The sequence below is a fragment of the Hyla sarda genome, chromosome 2 (genome assembly GCF_029499605.1).
Source record: "Hyla sarda isolate aHylSar1 chromosome 2, aHylSar1.hap1, whole genome shotgun sequence".
NCBI classification, from domain to species: domain Eukaryota; kingdom Metazoa; phylum Chordata; class Amphibia; order Anura; family Hylidae; genus Hyla; species Hyla sarda.
The window spans coordinates 101,720,847-101,737,021 of NC_079190.1; the positions used below are offsets into that span (position 1 = coordinate 101,720,847).

Here is a 16,175-nt window from a genome sequence, read left to right on the forward strand (position 1 = left end):
ATTTCCGTTCATATTAGCTGCGGATTTCCCCCCCCAGAAGTGATCTGTCTAGGATGCATTTATGCATTTACCCTTAGATAGATGGAATTACATTTTCAAATATAAAATAAAAAAATTACCTCAAAACCCCCAATAATGATCAGTCCATGTATGTTGAAGCTACTTATGTTTCTACTAATTTCTTCAAGGTACTTCTTGGGCAGCACTCTATTATAACAAGCAGAAGAGTATTATAGAAAGAGTAAAGACAATGCTTGAATCAATCACTAAACTTAAAGGGGTACTCCGCCCCTAGACATCTTATCCCCTATCCAAAGGATAGGGGATAAGTTGTCAGATGTCGGCTGCGGCTCCCTGCTATCGAGTTTGCTCTGTGCAGTAATGATAGCGGGGTGCTGCAGCCAAGATCCCAGGGGTCCCCAGTGATGTGACATCTTATCCCCTATCCTTTGGATAGGGGACAAGATGCTAGGGGCGGAGTACCCCTTTAAAACATTCAAAATCCCCTAAATCACTCAGGTAGTAGTTTTGATAATCTATAAATAGTTTACTTATTGACATTTTACAGCTGGATACTGTATATAATGGACTAGACTTGGAAGTCCGAAGTCCCTGACTTATCCAATGTCCTGTTTTAATGTCCTCGTCTTATTAGCGGACACCCTAACAAATTCTGCAAAGTTTCTATGGGCTCAAATAATCATGGAGATAAAGACCCCTGACACAAGGAAGACAATTGTAAAAGTTACCTTTTAGTACCAAGACGTGAACCTCCTTGTCCAGTCCATCCACCAACACCTCCCCATCCAATTTCTTCAATCTAGTTGCATAAAAGTGATGATAATGTAAAAATTCAAACCCCAAATGTAATACAAATGGAACATTAAAAGAACATAGTTATCCTGGTGTACAGTAAAATGTATTTGAACCAGATAATGTTTGTTTCTGTAGGAAAAACTGGAACCTCACAAGATCAGAAGAGGACCGATATTTACAGAAATCATTTACCATCCCATCTACAGCTCCCACACATGTACTACTGATATCCTTTGCTTCCTTTTACTGCGCCTGCCTGCAGCCAATACAAGGGGGAGTTCAGTGCATTTATACAGCTAATAATGAAGCAGAAAAATCTTTGTACAATGTCCTCCCCCTAGGGGTGGCTGCAGGCAAACCCTATTACTGTGTGTTGGAAAGCAGGAAAGTCAACATGTGTAACCTGTCTGTCTATCAATGGTGGCAAATTTTATGCATTTTTATATAAGTATTTGTCTTTTGTTATGTTAGTTTTACTTTTGATAACTTTTATATTTCCTTTATTCCTCTCTATGACTAGAAGGATTTCATTACAAGCCTGGAGACTCGCATTATGCAATATCTTTTCTTTTACTACTCACGGCAGCAAAGTTACAATAAAGATATTAAGAAAAAAAGTGTAACATAAGTCATGTGATATGTAAAACAGGTATAACAGGTTGACCAATCATAAGTCCGTACAGGTAACAGAAGGGGTGATCAGGTAAACCACACCCTCTTTTCTTGGCTGCGCCACAGAGATAAGTACCTTGTTCAATTTGTGCATATTATTTTAATATAAATTTATAATTTTTCCCTTATTCTTATTTATATATTTATTTTCTCTTCTCTCCATAGATTTTTTTTCTCCTGGATTTAATTTCATTGGTCTATAATATAGATGTTCCCCTTCTATAAGTAATAATACTTATTTCTTCTCTTTTCAGACTATTTAATTTTCCAATATTGTATATATTATCTCATTAAGGATCTCCTGTTTTTGTCCATTGATCCTTATCTTATCCTCCTTATTCCTCCTTTGTTCCGTTCAATATATATATATATATATATATATATATATATATATATATATATATATCTATATCTATATCTATATCTATTGGTATACTCCTTCACCATTTCCTTTCTCTTTGCACTGCTCGCCCTGGCCATTTTCTTACCTGTGACACACTTCTTTTATCCCTAACCATCATCTTCTTCCTGGGTCTGTACGCGCACAGACCTGTAATCCCGTGAGAGACGTAAACAGCTGTTTACCATGCTCTCAGGGATCGCGTCACTCGCTGAAGTTACCTCAGCGTAGCTCCCGCTCTCAGCTCCGGCTCCTGTGACAGAACATCGATCCTTGTGACTGTCATATCTTGTATTCCTATAACTCTTGACCATTTCCATAGTCTACTTCCCTCATCCTTATTTATTTATTTATTTATCCTTATTTAAACATATGTTAAATATTATTTATTTAATATTTATTATATCTTATCCTAATATATAATCTATTTACATTACAATTTATTTACCATATTTACATCCTATTGTATTCATTTATACCCCTCTTGCTCCCAACATGGCAAATGGGGAGGCTGAAAAAAATCTCTATATCTCAAGGGTTTGAGTTTATTGATGAAAACATGATCCAATCTATGGTGGATCAATCTGTTTCCAAGTCGGTGCAATCTGCTATTCGCACCGCTATGTCATCCATTCCAGACATTATTAACCACTCTGTTGCCAAAGCCATGGCTCATTCTAATAAATCCTCCCTTCCAGGTCCATCTACCCCCTCAGACCAATTTTGGTCTGCAAAGGACTCCACAACAAAATTGGCAGAGGGATGGCACAAAGGGATAGCCTCCCATAAAAGGCAACTTAAATCAACCAGTCCTTCTACAACCAAACACCATAAAAAAACCAAAAAGGGGCAAGGACAAGGTTTCTAAGGCCTCTAGTAGAACTAAGCTGGACTCATATGTGACCTCTCCTGAGCAATCTTCTTCCGGGGAAGGATTACATTTTTCTGACAATGAGGGCAGCTCAGGTTACGAAGATATTTCTGAGGAAGGGGATGACATATTAAATGTAGATAACGCTGAATCAGTGGTTTTGGATAGTGTTGGCAGACCTTTCTTTGACCTGGGACAAATCAAATATCCCAGATCCGGGGAGTAGGTGCCCCACCCACAGGTCTCTAAATTCCTCAGCATGTGGATAAAAAATCCTTGGACAAGGCAACCAGGAACAAATTACATTCCAAGTGTCCAAGACCTATTCTTCCTATTAAACTGGCCAACACACCTGACTTGGACCAGATTCTTGTAAAATATCTGAACAAGTTGGGGAAAAACACCAAAAAAGGGGTTGATCGCTCATTTAGAGTGATTCAAGATAGATTTCTTGACTTATTAGGCCCCTCAATTTGTTCGAGGAGGCAATTTATTTCAAACACCTATAGACCTCGCTATCCTCAGGGGTTGGGCCTAGCGAGCCATTTGCCTCTTTGGAAATATTAATGCCTCTATTTACACGGAATGAAAGAGATCGGTCGTAATGAAGATAGTTCCACAATTAATTCACCTGACCTGGCCTCTACTTCCTCCAATAACCCTACAGATGGTCTCCTTTTTGAGAATTCATTTGTCAGGGAAATAAATAAAATATGTAAGTTTGTTTTCCACATTAGATAAAGCACAGTCTTCATTATGAAAAATGTTTCACTCCCGTGTTTTTGGGAGCGCTGGGAAATGGAGGGGGCGGTTTCCCAGCCGACAGTCCCATGTCGCCCTGAAAGATATTCCCTTCCTACAATCCCCTTCCAACCCACCCCATTCTTCCCCAACAGAGGGGAGTCTTTGAGAGCGAGAGGCCGTCGTGGTTACTCCAAATCAAGACCTATTACCGGTAAGTACTCCTCTAACACCTTTTTCCTCAAATTCCCCTCGGGGCGGAAGGATAGCTCATTTTTTCCATACTTGGCGTATGATAACATTAGATGCATGGGTATTAAATACAATACTAGGCTTTGAAATAGTGTTTGTATGTCCACCTGTTCAGACTCATATCCCTCATCCGATAATTTTTTTCATCACGGATCAACATCTTATCAATCAAGAAATAAAAAGATCTATATTCCAAAAGGTGCAATTATAGAGGTCCCTCCTCAATCTCAAGGTTATCTGAGCAACCTTTTTCTGGTACAGAAAAGAGATGGAGGTTACAGACCAGTAATAAATTTAAAAACCCTCAACAATTTTGTAGTATATCAACATTTCAAGATGGAGTGTATTAATCTTTTGAGAGATCTTTCATTGGAGAACGATTATTTAACAAAGATAGACCTAAAAGATGCCTATCTCACGGTGCCTATGCATCATCTATCCCAACCATACCTCCAATTTTTATAGGAAGGTCACAAATGGCAGTTTACAAGCCTACCATTTGTTCTTTCTTCAGCACCATGGTGCTTCACAGAATTGCTCAAACCTGTAATAGCCTCTTTGAGAGCTCTAGGTGTCAGTCTTATCATCTACCTGGACAACAGTCTCATTATGGCTCAGACTCAATCCTTGATTTACCTTCACACTCAATGGACCCTATCCTTACTATCCGATCTGGGTTTCCTCAACAACAAGAGTGATGGAATTCTTAGGTTTCCTTATCAACACTCGGTCAACCCTGAGTCTTCCTTTAAAGAAATTGAAGACCATCAGAAGAGAAATCCGCTCTCTGTTGAACAAACACATGATCTCTCTTCGCTCAATAGTTCGCATAGTGAGTTTACTTTCGGCTTTCATTCAAGCCATCTTTTCAGCCCCAATTCACTACAGTGCTAAAGGTGTTAAAGCTCGACATCTTCAAAACCGATTAGGTTATTCAGACAAAGTTTCTCTAACTCCCGATACCAAAGAGGAACTTCTTTGGTGGCTCCAACACATTCAATCTTGGAACGGAAAAACGATTTTCAATTCTTCTCCGGATTTGATAATAGAATCCGATGCCAGTCTTTTAGGATGGCGAGCACGTTGCGGATCCCTCTCAACAGGAGGGAAATGGTCCGCAGAAGAATCTCTTCTTCACGCAAACTGTCTCGAACTCTTGGCAGTTTCTTTTGCCCTCAAGAGTTTCGTAAAAGACAAAGCCAAGTCTTTTGAGATTGGACAATATTACGGCAGTACAATATGTGAATTGCTTAGGCGGCACTAGATCAGAAACCTTAGCCAATATAGCGAAGGATTTTTGGCATTTCTGCTTAGACAAAAACATAATTTTAAAAGCAGAATACCTTCCAGGCTTATCCAATTCTATAGCATATTGGTATTCCCATCATCTAGTTGATTACAGCGACTAGAGAATGGATCCATTTAACTTCCATCGAATCAACTCTCTTTGGGGTCCTCTTCTTGTGGATCTCTTCACCTCTCGTCTAAACCACCAACTTACATGTTTATTCAGTTGGCGCCCAGATCTGGAAGCAGAAGGCGTTAATGCTCTTCTTCAATTATGGCCTAAAGTTCTTTTTTTACACGTTTCTTCCTTTCAACCTAATTCCGAGAAGTCTCCTTCTCAAAACCAGAAGTCATCAGTAGTTTTGATCACGCCACTTTGGACAACTCAACCTTGGTTCCCACAAATTTTGAGCACGATAACAGACTTTCCTCGGATATTACCATCCACTCCATCACTTCTTTTAGATCCTCCAGAGAATCAACATCCTCTCATTGTATCCAATCTTCTTACCCTTGTAGCTTGGTTTGTTTCGGGTCATCCAGACCTCAGAACTTTCGCAAACATCTACAGAAATCTCTTGGGCACCTATAACTCAAGTTCAAAATTTTTAACGTATATCGATCTATTTCCTTCCATCATTCCCTTATTCAATCTTTACCTTTAGGTAAACATCCTCTAGTTTGTAAATGATTGAAAGGAATTCGGTTTAGACGTCCCCCTTTACCTAAATATCAATCTATCTGCGAAGTTAATCATATTATCAACTTATTTTTATCTTGGGAAGATAATGATTTTCTTTCCTTAAAACTATTATCTTTTAAACTTACAATTCTTTTACAGTGGGGATCAAAAGTTTGGGCACCCCAGGTAAAAATTTGTATTAATGTGCATAAAGAAGCCAAGGAAAGATGGACAAAATCTCCAAAAAGGCATCAAATTACAGATTAGACATTCTTATAATATGTCAACAAAAGTTAGACTTTATTTCCATCATTTACACTTTCAGAATAACAGAAAACAAAAAAATGGCGTCTGCAAAAGTTTGGGCACCCTGCAGAGTTAATATCTTGTACTGCCCCCTTTGGCAAGTATCACAGCTTGTAAATGCTTTTTGTAGCCAGCCAAGAGTCTTTCAATTCTTGTTTGAGGTATCTTTGCCCATTCTTCCTTACAAAAGTCTTCCAGTTCTTTGAGAATTCTGGGCTGTCTGTCACGCACTGCTCTTTTAAGGTCTATCCATAGATTTTCAATTATGTTGAGGTCAGGAGATTGTGAAGGCCATGGCAAAACCTTCAGTTTACGCCTCTTGATGTAATCCCCTGTGGATTTCGAGGTGTGTTTAGGATCATTATCCATTTGTGGAAGTTATCCTCTCTTTAACTTCAGCTTTTTCACAGATGGCATCAAGTTAGCATCCAAAAATTTGCAGAAATTTTATTGAATCCATTTTTCCTTCTACTCGTGAGATGTTCCCTGTGCTATTGGCTGCAATACAACCCCAAAGCATGATTGATCCACACCCATGCTTAACAGTTGGACAGAGGTTCTTTTCATTAAATTCTGTTCCCCTTCTTCTCCAAACGTACCTTTGCTCATTCCGGCCAAAAAGTTAAATTTTAACCTCATCGGTCCACAGAACTTGTTTCCAAAATGCATCAGGCTTGTCTATATGTTCATTTGCAAAGTTCAAATGCTGATTTTTGTGGTGAGGACGTAGAAGAGGTTTTATTCTTGCGACTCTTCCATGAAGACCATATTTGTACAAGTATCTCTTTATAATGGAATAGTGTACCACAACTCCAGTGTCTGCCAGATCTTTCTACAGGGAGTGTGCAGTCAAACGTGGGTTTTTAATTGTTTTTCTCACAATCCTGTGAGCTGTTCTGTCTGATATTTTTCTTGGTCTTTCAGATCTTGCTTTAACTTCCACTGTTCCTGATGACTGCCATTTCTTAATTACATTCCAAACAGAGGATATTGACATCTGAAAATGTTTTGCTATCTTCTTATAGCCTTCTCCAGCTTTGTGAGCCTCAATTATTTTCAGTTTCAGATTTCTAGTCAACTGCTTAGAAGAACCTATGGTGTTGATTGTTGGGGCAAGGTCAGATGAGTCTGGGCATTTAAAACCTTTGAGATTGGTCTTCCCAGATGATGATTGATAACAATCCATGACACTGGCAGGTCTCAGCTTTTGCAAAGGGGGCAGTGCATGCTATAAATTCTGCAGGGTGCCCAAACTTTTGCAGATGCCATTTTTTTTTGTTACCTGTTGTTTTGAAAGTGTAAATTATGGAAATAAAATCTATTTTTTGTTGACATATTATAAGAATGTCTAATCTGTAATTTGATGCCTTTTGGAGATTTTTCCATTTTTCCTTGGCTTCTTTATGCACATTAATACAATTTTTTAACTAGGGTGCCCAAACTTTTGATCCCCACTGTATGACTTATATCTTTTAAAAGAATTTCTGACGTCAAAGCTTTGTATATATCCCGCAGACAGTTCCTTCCTCATGGAGTTCCATTTTTTATAGTTCGCCGTAGTAAAACTAATCTTAACTCAGTCTTTTATCCTTCTTTTCCTCATCAGGAAAAACTTTGTGTGGTTCATTGTGTAAAATCCTATAAACGGATGACAATCTTTTCGATCCCCTTCTTCTCAATTATTGATCTCTTACTGTAAACCTCATCTTCCGGTTACTCCTGCCACCCTGGCGAGATGGGTCAAACAAATTATGTCCCCTTCAGAAATTGACGTCTTGTTTTTGGTGCACATTCCACTAGAGGAGCCATGTCCACTATGGTTTGTCAAGCAGGAGGCTCTCTCTGACATTATGAAGGCAGTGAATTGGTCTTCTGACTCCACTTTCAAGACTTTTTATTTTAGACCTGATCCTCATGTTTCTATGGTCATTATTTGATGTTATTTATAGAGATTTTAAAAAAAATATATTCTATATTAAATTTTATTATTTTATAGGTATTCAGCTGGCATCAGGCGGTAATATGCAAAACTGCACTGTGACCTGCTGCACAATATGATAGTTAGGTTAACAAAACAGAATGTTATATGCAGATGTGAATAGAATCTAAGTGGCGCTGTGTACCTAGGGCCATGCTGCTTATGCTGCCCTGGGTACCAGTCATCTTGCCAGATTGAAAAAGCTGCATGCAAGGTTTTTCAACTTTACTTTAATATGCCAAAGGGAAATAATGCTGGATCATTAGATATATGTGAACCCACTCAAATGGAGGAGAAAAATTCTGTTTCTAATGCTACTCCAGACAACGCTGTTTCTGTTATAAGACATGTGTAATATGGTTTTATGTTATATAAACATAAGGTGTACCTGTCCTTTAGCAAGGCCCTCAAATCCGTCATGGACAGCAAACATTCTGTGCCCTTGGATAATGCCAATCCTGACAGCGGATCTCACGGCAGCATTCATGCCAGCTGCAGGGGCTCCAACATTCAGCACGGCCATGTTATATCCACTCTACAAGCGGTGAAGAAAAAGTGATGGATCCTCAGAGTATATGACAGAATTTACATCAGAGTTAATGTGCCCTCACCACAGGTTGCAACAGCACTTGGTTAAGAACAATTGTTACTATAAAATATTGGAAACCCCCCTCATATCAGACCCTTATAATAATCCTGCAGGTTCGAAATCAATGTTACAATAACACATTGAGAAGAGTGCAGACCTTAGTAGATGGTGGTCTTATGTGAGCCAGGGTCCTATAGACATTCCAGTTGTTTTCAAAACTCCTGAAAAAGCAAGTTTGTATTATGTACCGAGGTAGAAGTTTATAGTTTGTATATGCATACGACTAATCTCCTTAAAGAGAAACTACACACTTGTTTAATACTGCTTATATGATCAGTAAAGGCAATATCTTGCCTATTTGTTATGACCATTTTTTTTGGTTTTCACTTGTTTTTAAGCTTGTTTTTACTATGTGTAGTGTTTAAAAATATTTTGCTGATACGTGCAAACAATCAACAAGTAGAATAGATGCTGGTGGCAGAAGTTATTACAGCTTTTTTAGTTGTTTATTTCTGCATATACTGATGTCTATTTGACTCCTAACACAAGAATAGCTGCTAATTGTTTAATCAAAATATATATATAAAAAAAAAGGAGCCTGAGGCTGTGTTCACACTATCAGGTTTTTAACTGCAATTATTGAATGCAAAGACAGGACTGGATTTGAAAACAGAAGAAATCTCAGTCTTTCCTTTAGGGTATGTTTACACCTGACGCAGATTTGATGCGCAGGATTTTCTGCTGCAGATTTGAATGTAAACTAAATGACTGAGCACAGCTTCTAATCTGCAGTTACAAATCCTGCACATCAAATCTGCGCAGGATCCTGTATGTGTGAACGTACCCTTATACATATCCTCCATTCATGATCTGTTCCTGACATTGTATTCAATATCTGCAATTGTAAATGTGTAGTCGCTCCCTAAAAGATAAATTAGTAAAATACACGTTGGAGATCATTTACATTTTACAACAAATCAACCATAAAGTGTAAATTTTATTAATCATTTTAAGACAGTTTTTGCCATACAGTTATAATAAAAGAACAATACCGAAATTTAAAAGTTTAAGATAACAGACTGTATGAATGATTCACTAATGCTCACCTTCCTCTAAGTTTTATGGCTTCATTAAATCTCTTCTCATTCATAGCTTGTGTCACGTCCTTGGTCTAATAAGAACAAAACAATCCGATATTACTACCATAAAATGTCTTTGCAAAGAGGAATCGCATGATTTGATTATACCTTGTTCTTATTTATTAGCTCGGACATTTGTGAATGATGACGGACTGCAATAATGGTATTGCTTCAATGCATTAAAAAATAAGTAGCTTTACAAATAGAGTTGACCAACAAAAACTCTAGCTTTTATTTTACACAGCTCCTATACAGACCAATGTGTCTCCATGGTAACCAACTATAAACAAACCCTGTGTAGTCTGATCCTGCAGTTATGTGTTATTCGCTCTTCCATTTGCTCTCCCCCTTCTACTGTCTGTAAATAACAGCTGCCTGATCAGACTACACATGGGGTTTATTTATGATTAAGTAAACTTTTATATCCTAAGAACATTAATATAGATATCAGCATCTTACCACTTGTACACATTCCATTAATGGCAGACGGATTGCTTGATTCCCAGACAGACTGACCACACAAGCTGGTGTTTCTGGTGTCCCCTCCAACAAGGCCATGACAGCTTCAACACCCATTCGACTTCCCTAAATAAGAAATATAGTCTATTATTATTGAGCCTAACACTTCAGTATAATCAAATAACTGCGCTCAACGGCTAAGATATTTTTATATATCTCCCGGCGGGGGCGGGGGGGGGGGAGGGGCTAACCGGGCGTTCCCGTAAAAAAATTGTAGTGAATTAAAACCCACAAAGAAACCTATACTCCACTCTTAGTAAATCATTGCCAAATGTATCCACTCCTATAAATACTATACACATAAATAGGCACAATAGAAATTGTTTACGCTACAGTAGCTGCAAAATGGAGAATACAGATGACTGAAAAGTCACCAAAAAAACCTGGTGTTGGGCTACTACTTCTTTCTTAATTACAATAACTTATGCCTGGAATGACATTACTCATGCTGTTACTAGCCTGTAAGTAAATATCCCAGTTAGTACATATCCCTTTACCCCACCCCCAGATAAATTCTTACCAAAATTCTATCAAAAGCTGAGGGTGTTCCACCACGCTGGACATGTCCAAGGACAGTGACTCTCGTGTCATAGCCAAGCCGCTTTACAACTAGCTGTCAATGAAACACAAATGAGAGATGCATGAACACTGCTGCATTACTACTGTCACTTCAATAACCTCAACTGTTAAGGATGTTAAAGAGCCATTCCTAGAATCTTCCCTGCAAAGGCAATCTGATGTATCAAAGTTCTTCTTTAATAAACTAGTTGTTGGTATAGTTCACTGTTTATAAATAAATATGCTGTGATATCATGGTAATGTAAATATGAAAAATATAATTAAAAAAAATATGCAAAAATAAACATCAAACATGTATATTGACTCATCAATGTCAAACATAACTAGAAAGTTCTGTCACTTTGGAGGATACTGCTTTTCATAGACAGCCTTGGGGCCCATTAACACTACAGAATATCTGCCCAGAGAAATTCTGGATATGTGCTGTTTCCTTTGACAACAATGAATTTCTGTGCGTATTCTAGCTACTGTATTCAGACATAGAGCATTGAGCCAAGGTCATAGTGCTATGTTTCTGTAACTTCCTCTACTTTTATGGGAGTTGTGGAAATGGTAGATCAAACTGAACTTGGTTGTTTTTGTAATCCCAGCCACCTCTCCACACATTTTCCACCTAGATGTAACAGCCATTAGCCAGTGCCACCTCACCAGGCGTAGCAGAAATTGGTGACCCTTGTTCTGGAGATAGCTGTGGTTCCCACAGGATATACCATGTGTCTAAGATGGTAATACCCTTTTAAAGGTGGATGACTCTATTGAAAATCTGAAAAAATGTTATAGCTCTTATCTGGTTTTACCTGCCAGTGATATGCTTTTGACTCTACTACCACAAGCCACTAATAACTAATTGCATTACAGCAGTACTTACATTCTTAACATCCTCTGATGTGATAGGTTTGCCATTTACATCAATTGCTCCTTCAGCAACAATTATAATATTCAGCCTTGATCCACGGCATCTAGTCTAAAATAAAAAAAAAAAATAAAAAATAACAAAAACACAGTGACCGTTAGAGGGTGCTATAATACACTCTCAAACGAAGCATATGATTTTGAAACCAGAGATACAGTTTTATGGTTTATTATGTTCAGAAACCTATTACAAAAATACTGATATAAAAAGGCATTTCAGGTACCTCACTCAGTCTTCTGCAAAGATGTTCTTCCCAGTTATCTTCCGGTGGGGATTCTGGAATAAAAACCCAGTCGGCTCCACATGCAAGTGCAGTTACCAGGGCCAAGTAGCTAGAAGACGTCAGATGAAAGAGCTGTAAATGGGTTATCCCTATACAGTGTTACAAAATAAAAAATGTGTTTATATCTAAAGGACTTGTGGTAGATAAAAGTTTTAACCCAGAAAGCCCATATGTTTACAAATGGAGGTAAAGGAGGTTTTCATTTTATTATGATATATGTCCATATGATTAATTATTAAATCTCTATATCTTTATGACCAATTATTGAATTCATTTTCCATTAACTAATGCAAATTATTATTCTATTATAACACAACTGTTCGAGGACTTACCCGCAGTGTCGGCCCATCACTTCTAGGACAAAGGTCCTTTGGTGACTGCAAGACAAAAACATTTGTGTAAAAAATAAATAAAATCCTTCCTCCTTGTGATTACAGCTGACTTCTACAGCTATGGCTGGTGTTAAAAATGAAGGCTAACCATGTTGCAAACAGAGCAGAGGAGTGGATTGTGCAACAGCATTAGTATATATATTTATTGGAAATTAGCAAATGTTGTGCCCATTCACAAGATATGTAGTAGGGAGGAATCAAGCAACTATAGGCCAGTAAGTCTGACATCAATAGTGGGGAAATTAATGGAAACCCTACTAAAGGATAGGATTGTGGAACATCTAAAATCCCATGGATTGCAAGATGAAAAACAACATAGGTTTACTTCAGGGAGATCATGTCAAACAAATCTTAATTTTTTTGACTGGGTGACTAAAATTATTAAAATTATTAAAGTGTCCCGGTCATTTAAAAAAAAAAAAAAAAAAAAACTTTTGATATATCACAAAGACAAGTCAAAGATTTTGATCGGTCAGAAGAATGAGCGGTAGTGATATCAGTTCCGTTCTGGATGTGATATCAGTTCTGGATGGGCCCGCAGAACTTTAAGTGGGTGGTCCAGTGAAGCTGGACAGAGATCACTGCCAGCTGGAGTAGCGCGCTTCTCCCTGCTTATTCTTTTGATCGATGGAGACCTCGAATGATTAAATTTTTTGACTTGTATCTGTGATAAGGAAAAAGTTTTTTTTCTAAATGGCAGTTACCCTTTAACAATATGGTACCAATAATGATTTTTTTTTTATTTAGGACAAGCTCAAAGAATCTCATCCTCATCTTCAGTCTCACCTCTGTGCTGTTGTAGTAATGGCATCCACTATCTCCATGATTCTGTGTAGAGCAGAATCAGTCCCAATTGTCATATCTGTTCCACAGAAGTCATTATCGATGGAACCCACCAGTCCAACAATATTTAGGAAACTTGAATTTTTGGCTTCATCAGAAGAAATTTTCCCTAAAGACAAAAATATGTATAAATAAAAATAAATAAAGAAATGCATGAGGCCCATGTCTCCATTATCTTGTGCACATTATATTGTGCTCCTCACTGCTGAGCCTGTCACATTAGTTCCTAGTTCCTCTCTTCTGCAAAGACAAACAGCTCACCCTCCTATAACTCCTAGTGCTGTGACTGAGCATGTGAATGTGAATTACAGGTCAGAATCCAAGACAACCAGCTATAAACATCAAATTATGGACCAGTAAATGGTCAGAGGTTGTGTGGGAAAGTAATGAAAGGCAGCTCAGGTAAGATGGCTGTCCCCATATGCATGAAAAAAACAAAACATATCAACATGAAAAATATTTAAGTAAGACAAAACTATCATTGTCTGCTTTTAACTAATATATCATTATCTAGGTGATAATAGCAATTTACCTGCTTTAACTAGGTCAGCAAGCAGACCGCTCCACTCGGCTCTGAAAGTATCTGCTCCGGTCAAGCTGCCATCTCCACCAATGACACAAAGGTTAGTAATTCCGTTTTTAATTAGGTTAAATGCTGCTTTAAGGCGGCCATCTCGACCTCTGAAATCTTGACACCGAGCACTTCCTATTACTGTACCACCCTATAAAAAAATAAAAAGATATAAATACTATGGGGGAGATTTATCAAAACCTGTCCAGAGGAAAAGTTGCCGAGTTGCCCATAGCAACCAATCAGATGGCTTCTTTCCTTTTGGAAAAGGCCTGTGAAAAATGAAAGAAGCGATCTGATTGGTTGCTATGAGCAACTCAGCAACTTTTCCTCTGGACAGGTTTTAATAAATCTCCGCAAATGTTGATCATGAATGGAATAATGAAAGCATTACAAATACATTTGGCTTCTTGGTCCCTTGGTAATTCAGAAAGAAGAGGACGATCATAACCAACCTAGCAAGTCAGGCATCATCGAGTGCCAGGGGCAGACTGACACCACTCAGGGCCCCCGCCCAAATAAAGCAAGGGCCCCCAGCAAGACTCCACCCCTGGCCCCACTTCTGCCCAGTCCCTATTCCCGCCCAGTTTGTATACGAATATTTGCCATAAAAAGGAATAGGGGGGTGCAGTGTGTTTGAGGCTATGGTATGGTGTAATTTGAGGGATGACAATGCCAATCACCTTAACTACATCAAGCACTTAAAAACACTGAACTATCCTCCTCCTTTTTATGCCAACTTTGGATCTCTGTCTGTGATACCCAGTCCAACTTGGCTCCAGCCTCCACTCACCTTAAAAGGGGTACTCCGGTGGAAAACTTTATTTTATTTTTTTTAAATCAACTGGTGCCAGATCCTTCTAATCCTTCCAGTACTTATTAGCAGCTGTATACTTCTGAGGAAATTCTTTTCTATTTGGATTTCTTTCTTGTCACAACCACAGTGTTCTCTGCTGACACCTCTGTCCATTTTATGAAATGTCCAGAGCAGCATATGTTTGTTATGGGGAATATCTCCTGCTCTGGACAGTTCCTAAAATGGACAGAGGTGTCAGAGGAGAGCACTGTGGTCGTGACCGAAAAGAAATCCAAAAAGAAAAGAATTTCCTCTGTAGTATTCAGCCCATAATTAGTACTGGAAGGATTAAGATTTTTTAATAGAAGTCATTTACAAATCTTTAACTTTCTGGCATCAATTGATAAAAAAAAATAAAAATAATAATTCCACCGGCGTACCTGCCTTTTATCGCTCACTACATGATGGCAAAGTCAGATATATAATTCATCTCTCTGACTGTGCCATCATATAGTGAGCAGTGAGGCATGTAGAAAATAGCAACTAGTCCAGTCATAAGCCACACGCTTTACCTTTTTTGCCCCCTGCTTGGGTGAGGCTGAGGCCTCTGAGATTTATTGAAGTAGCACAGCAGCACAGAGTATTTCTGAAGGGAACTGTAGTGAGGCAGACTGTCTGCCTCCCTACAGTTCCTGTCAGAAATACTCTGTGCTGCTGGGAAGCCTACTCCATCTTCCATCTGCCTTTCACCACCCCCTACATGATGGCACAGTCAGAGATATTATTTCACATATAACTTATAAGTCAGACTGTGCCATCATGTAGGGAGCGGTGAAAGGCAGGTAGAAGATACATACAACTATACAATTCATAAGCCACCCACCTGGCCAGGCTGGCCTGTTTTTGGGTCCATGCAGATGTCCAATGAAAAAAGCCGGCAAAGAGATCAGGGCACTACTTCAGCAGGGCCCTGTACACTGAGGACAAGCAGGCCTCTGTACACTGAGGACAAGCAGGGGGGCGGACTGTCCTTCAGTGGCGGCAGAAGTAAACTCCGGCGCTGCCGCGCTTAGACGTGAGGTTCACGTCACTGTGGGGCGTGACCTAAGCGCCTCTCCCAGGCAGCCACTGCGGTTCTCCTCTTAAAGGGCCACCGCTACAGTGGCTGTCTGGGAGCAGAATAATGGTAACAGCTCTGGGCCTGGCTCCTGGAGCCACACAGACCTAGCAGCCACGGCGGGCCCTTTCTCCGTGCCGGGCCCGGCTATTTAAAAAAAAAAAAAAAAAAAGTTTTTAGATTTTATATGACAGGCGGCAGACACTGGTCAGTCCGCCTCTGGTGAGTGCTTATATTACTGTCTTAATGGTTACGATGGAATCCTTGTAAATAATTAGTCCAATATAAGTAAGATCCAATAATGTACCAAGATGACATGACACGCAAGTGGTGTTGTTGTAGCTGGCCATAACATCACATTAGGTCATTTTGAAACCTAGATTTGCCCCTCTTAGGTTTTTAGTCGTGGTAACTGCAGCTTGACTACAT

General features: G+C 38.9%; 1 protein-coding gene and 1 long non-coding RNA gene across 3 annotated transcripts in view; one reads left to right on the forward strand and one right to left on the reverse strand.

Moving 5' to 3' along the window:
* Positions 1 to 13,275, forward strand: part of LOC130358852 (uncharacterized) — a 61,036-nt gene extending 47,761 nt beyond the window's left edge. The window contains exons 2-3 of the long non-coding RNA XR_008889665.1: positions 952 to 1,033; positions 13,167 to 13,275. This is a non-coding gene — a long non-coding RNA (uncharacterized LOC130358852). The remainder of the gene's footprint in view (positions 1 to 951; positions 1,034 to 13,166) is intronic.
* The window catches only part of PFKM (phosphofructokinase, muscle), a 101,296-nt gene that overhangs the window by 13,255 nt on the left and 71,866 nt on the right, over positions 1 to 16,175 (reverse strand). For both annotated transcript variants that reach the window (XM_056562714.1, XM_056562715.1), the window contains exons 6-17: positions 13,795 to 13,984; positions 13,206 to 13,371; positions 12,360 to 12,404; positions 11,968 to 12,076; positions 11,700 to 11,795; positions 10,773 to 10,865; positions 10,193 to 10,318; positions 9,701 to 9,765; positions 8,752 to 8,815; positions 8,394 to 8,540; positions 750 to 820; positions 120 to 207 (exon numbers count right to left, since the gene is read on the reverse strand). In XM_056562714.1, coding sequence (XP_056418689.1) covers positions 120 to 207; positions 750 to 820; positions 8,394 to 8,540; positions 8,752 to 8,815; positions 9,701 to 9,765; positions 10,193 to 10,318; positions 10,773 to 10,865; positions 11,700 to 11,795; positions 11,968 to 12,076; positions 12,360 to 12,404; positions 13,206 to 13,371; positions 13,795 to 13,984 — 1,260 coding nt within the window. The remainder of the gene's footprint in view (positions 1 to 119; positions 208 to 749; positions 821 to 8,393; positions 8,541 to 8,751; positions 8,816 to 9,700; positions 9,766 to 10,192; positions 10,319 to 10,772; positions 10,866 to 11,699; positions 11,796 to 11,967; positions 12,077 to 12,359; positions 12,405 to 13,205; positions 13,372 to 13,794; positions 13,985 to 16,175) is intronic.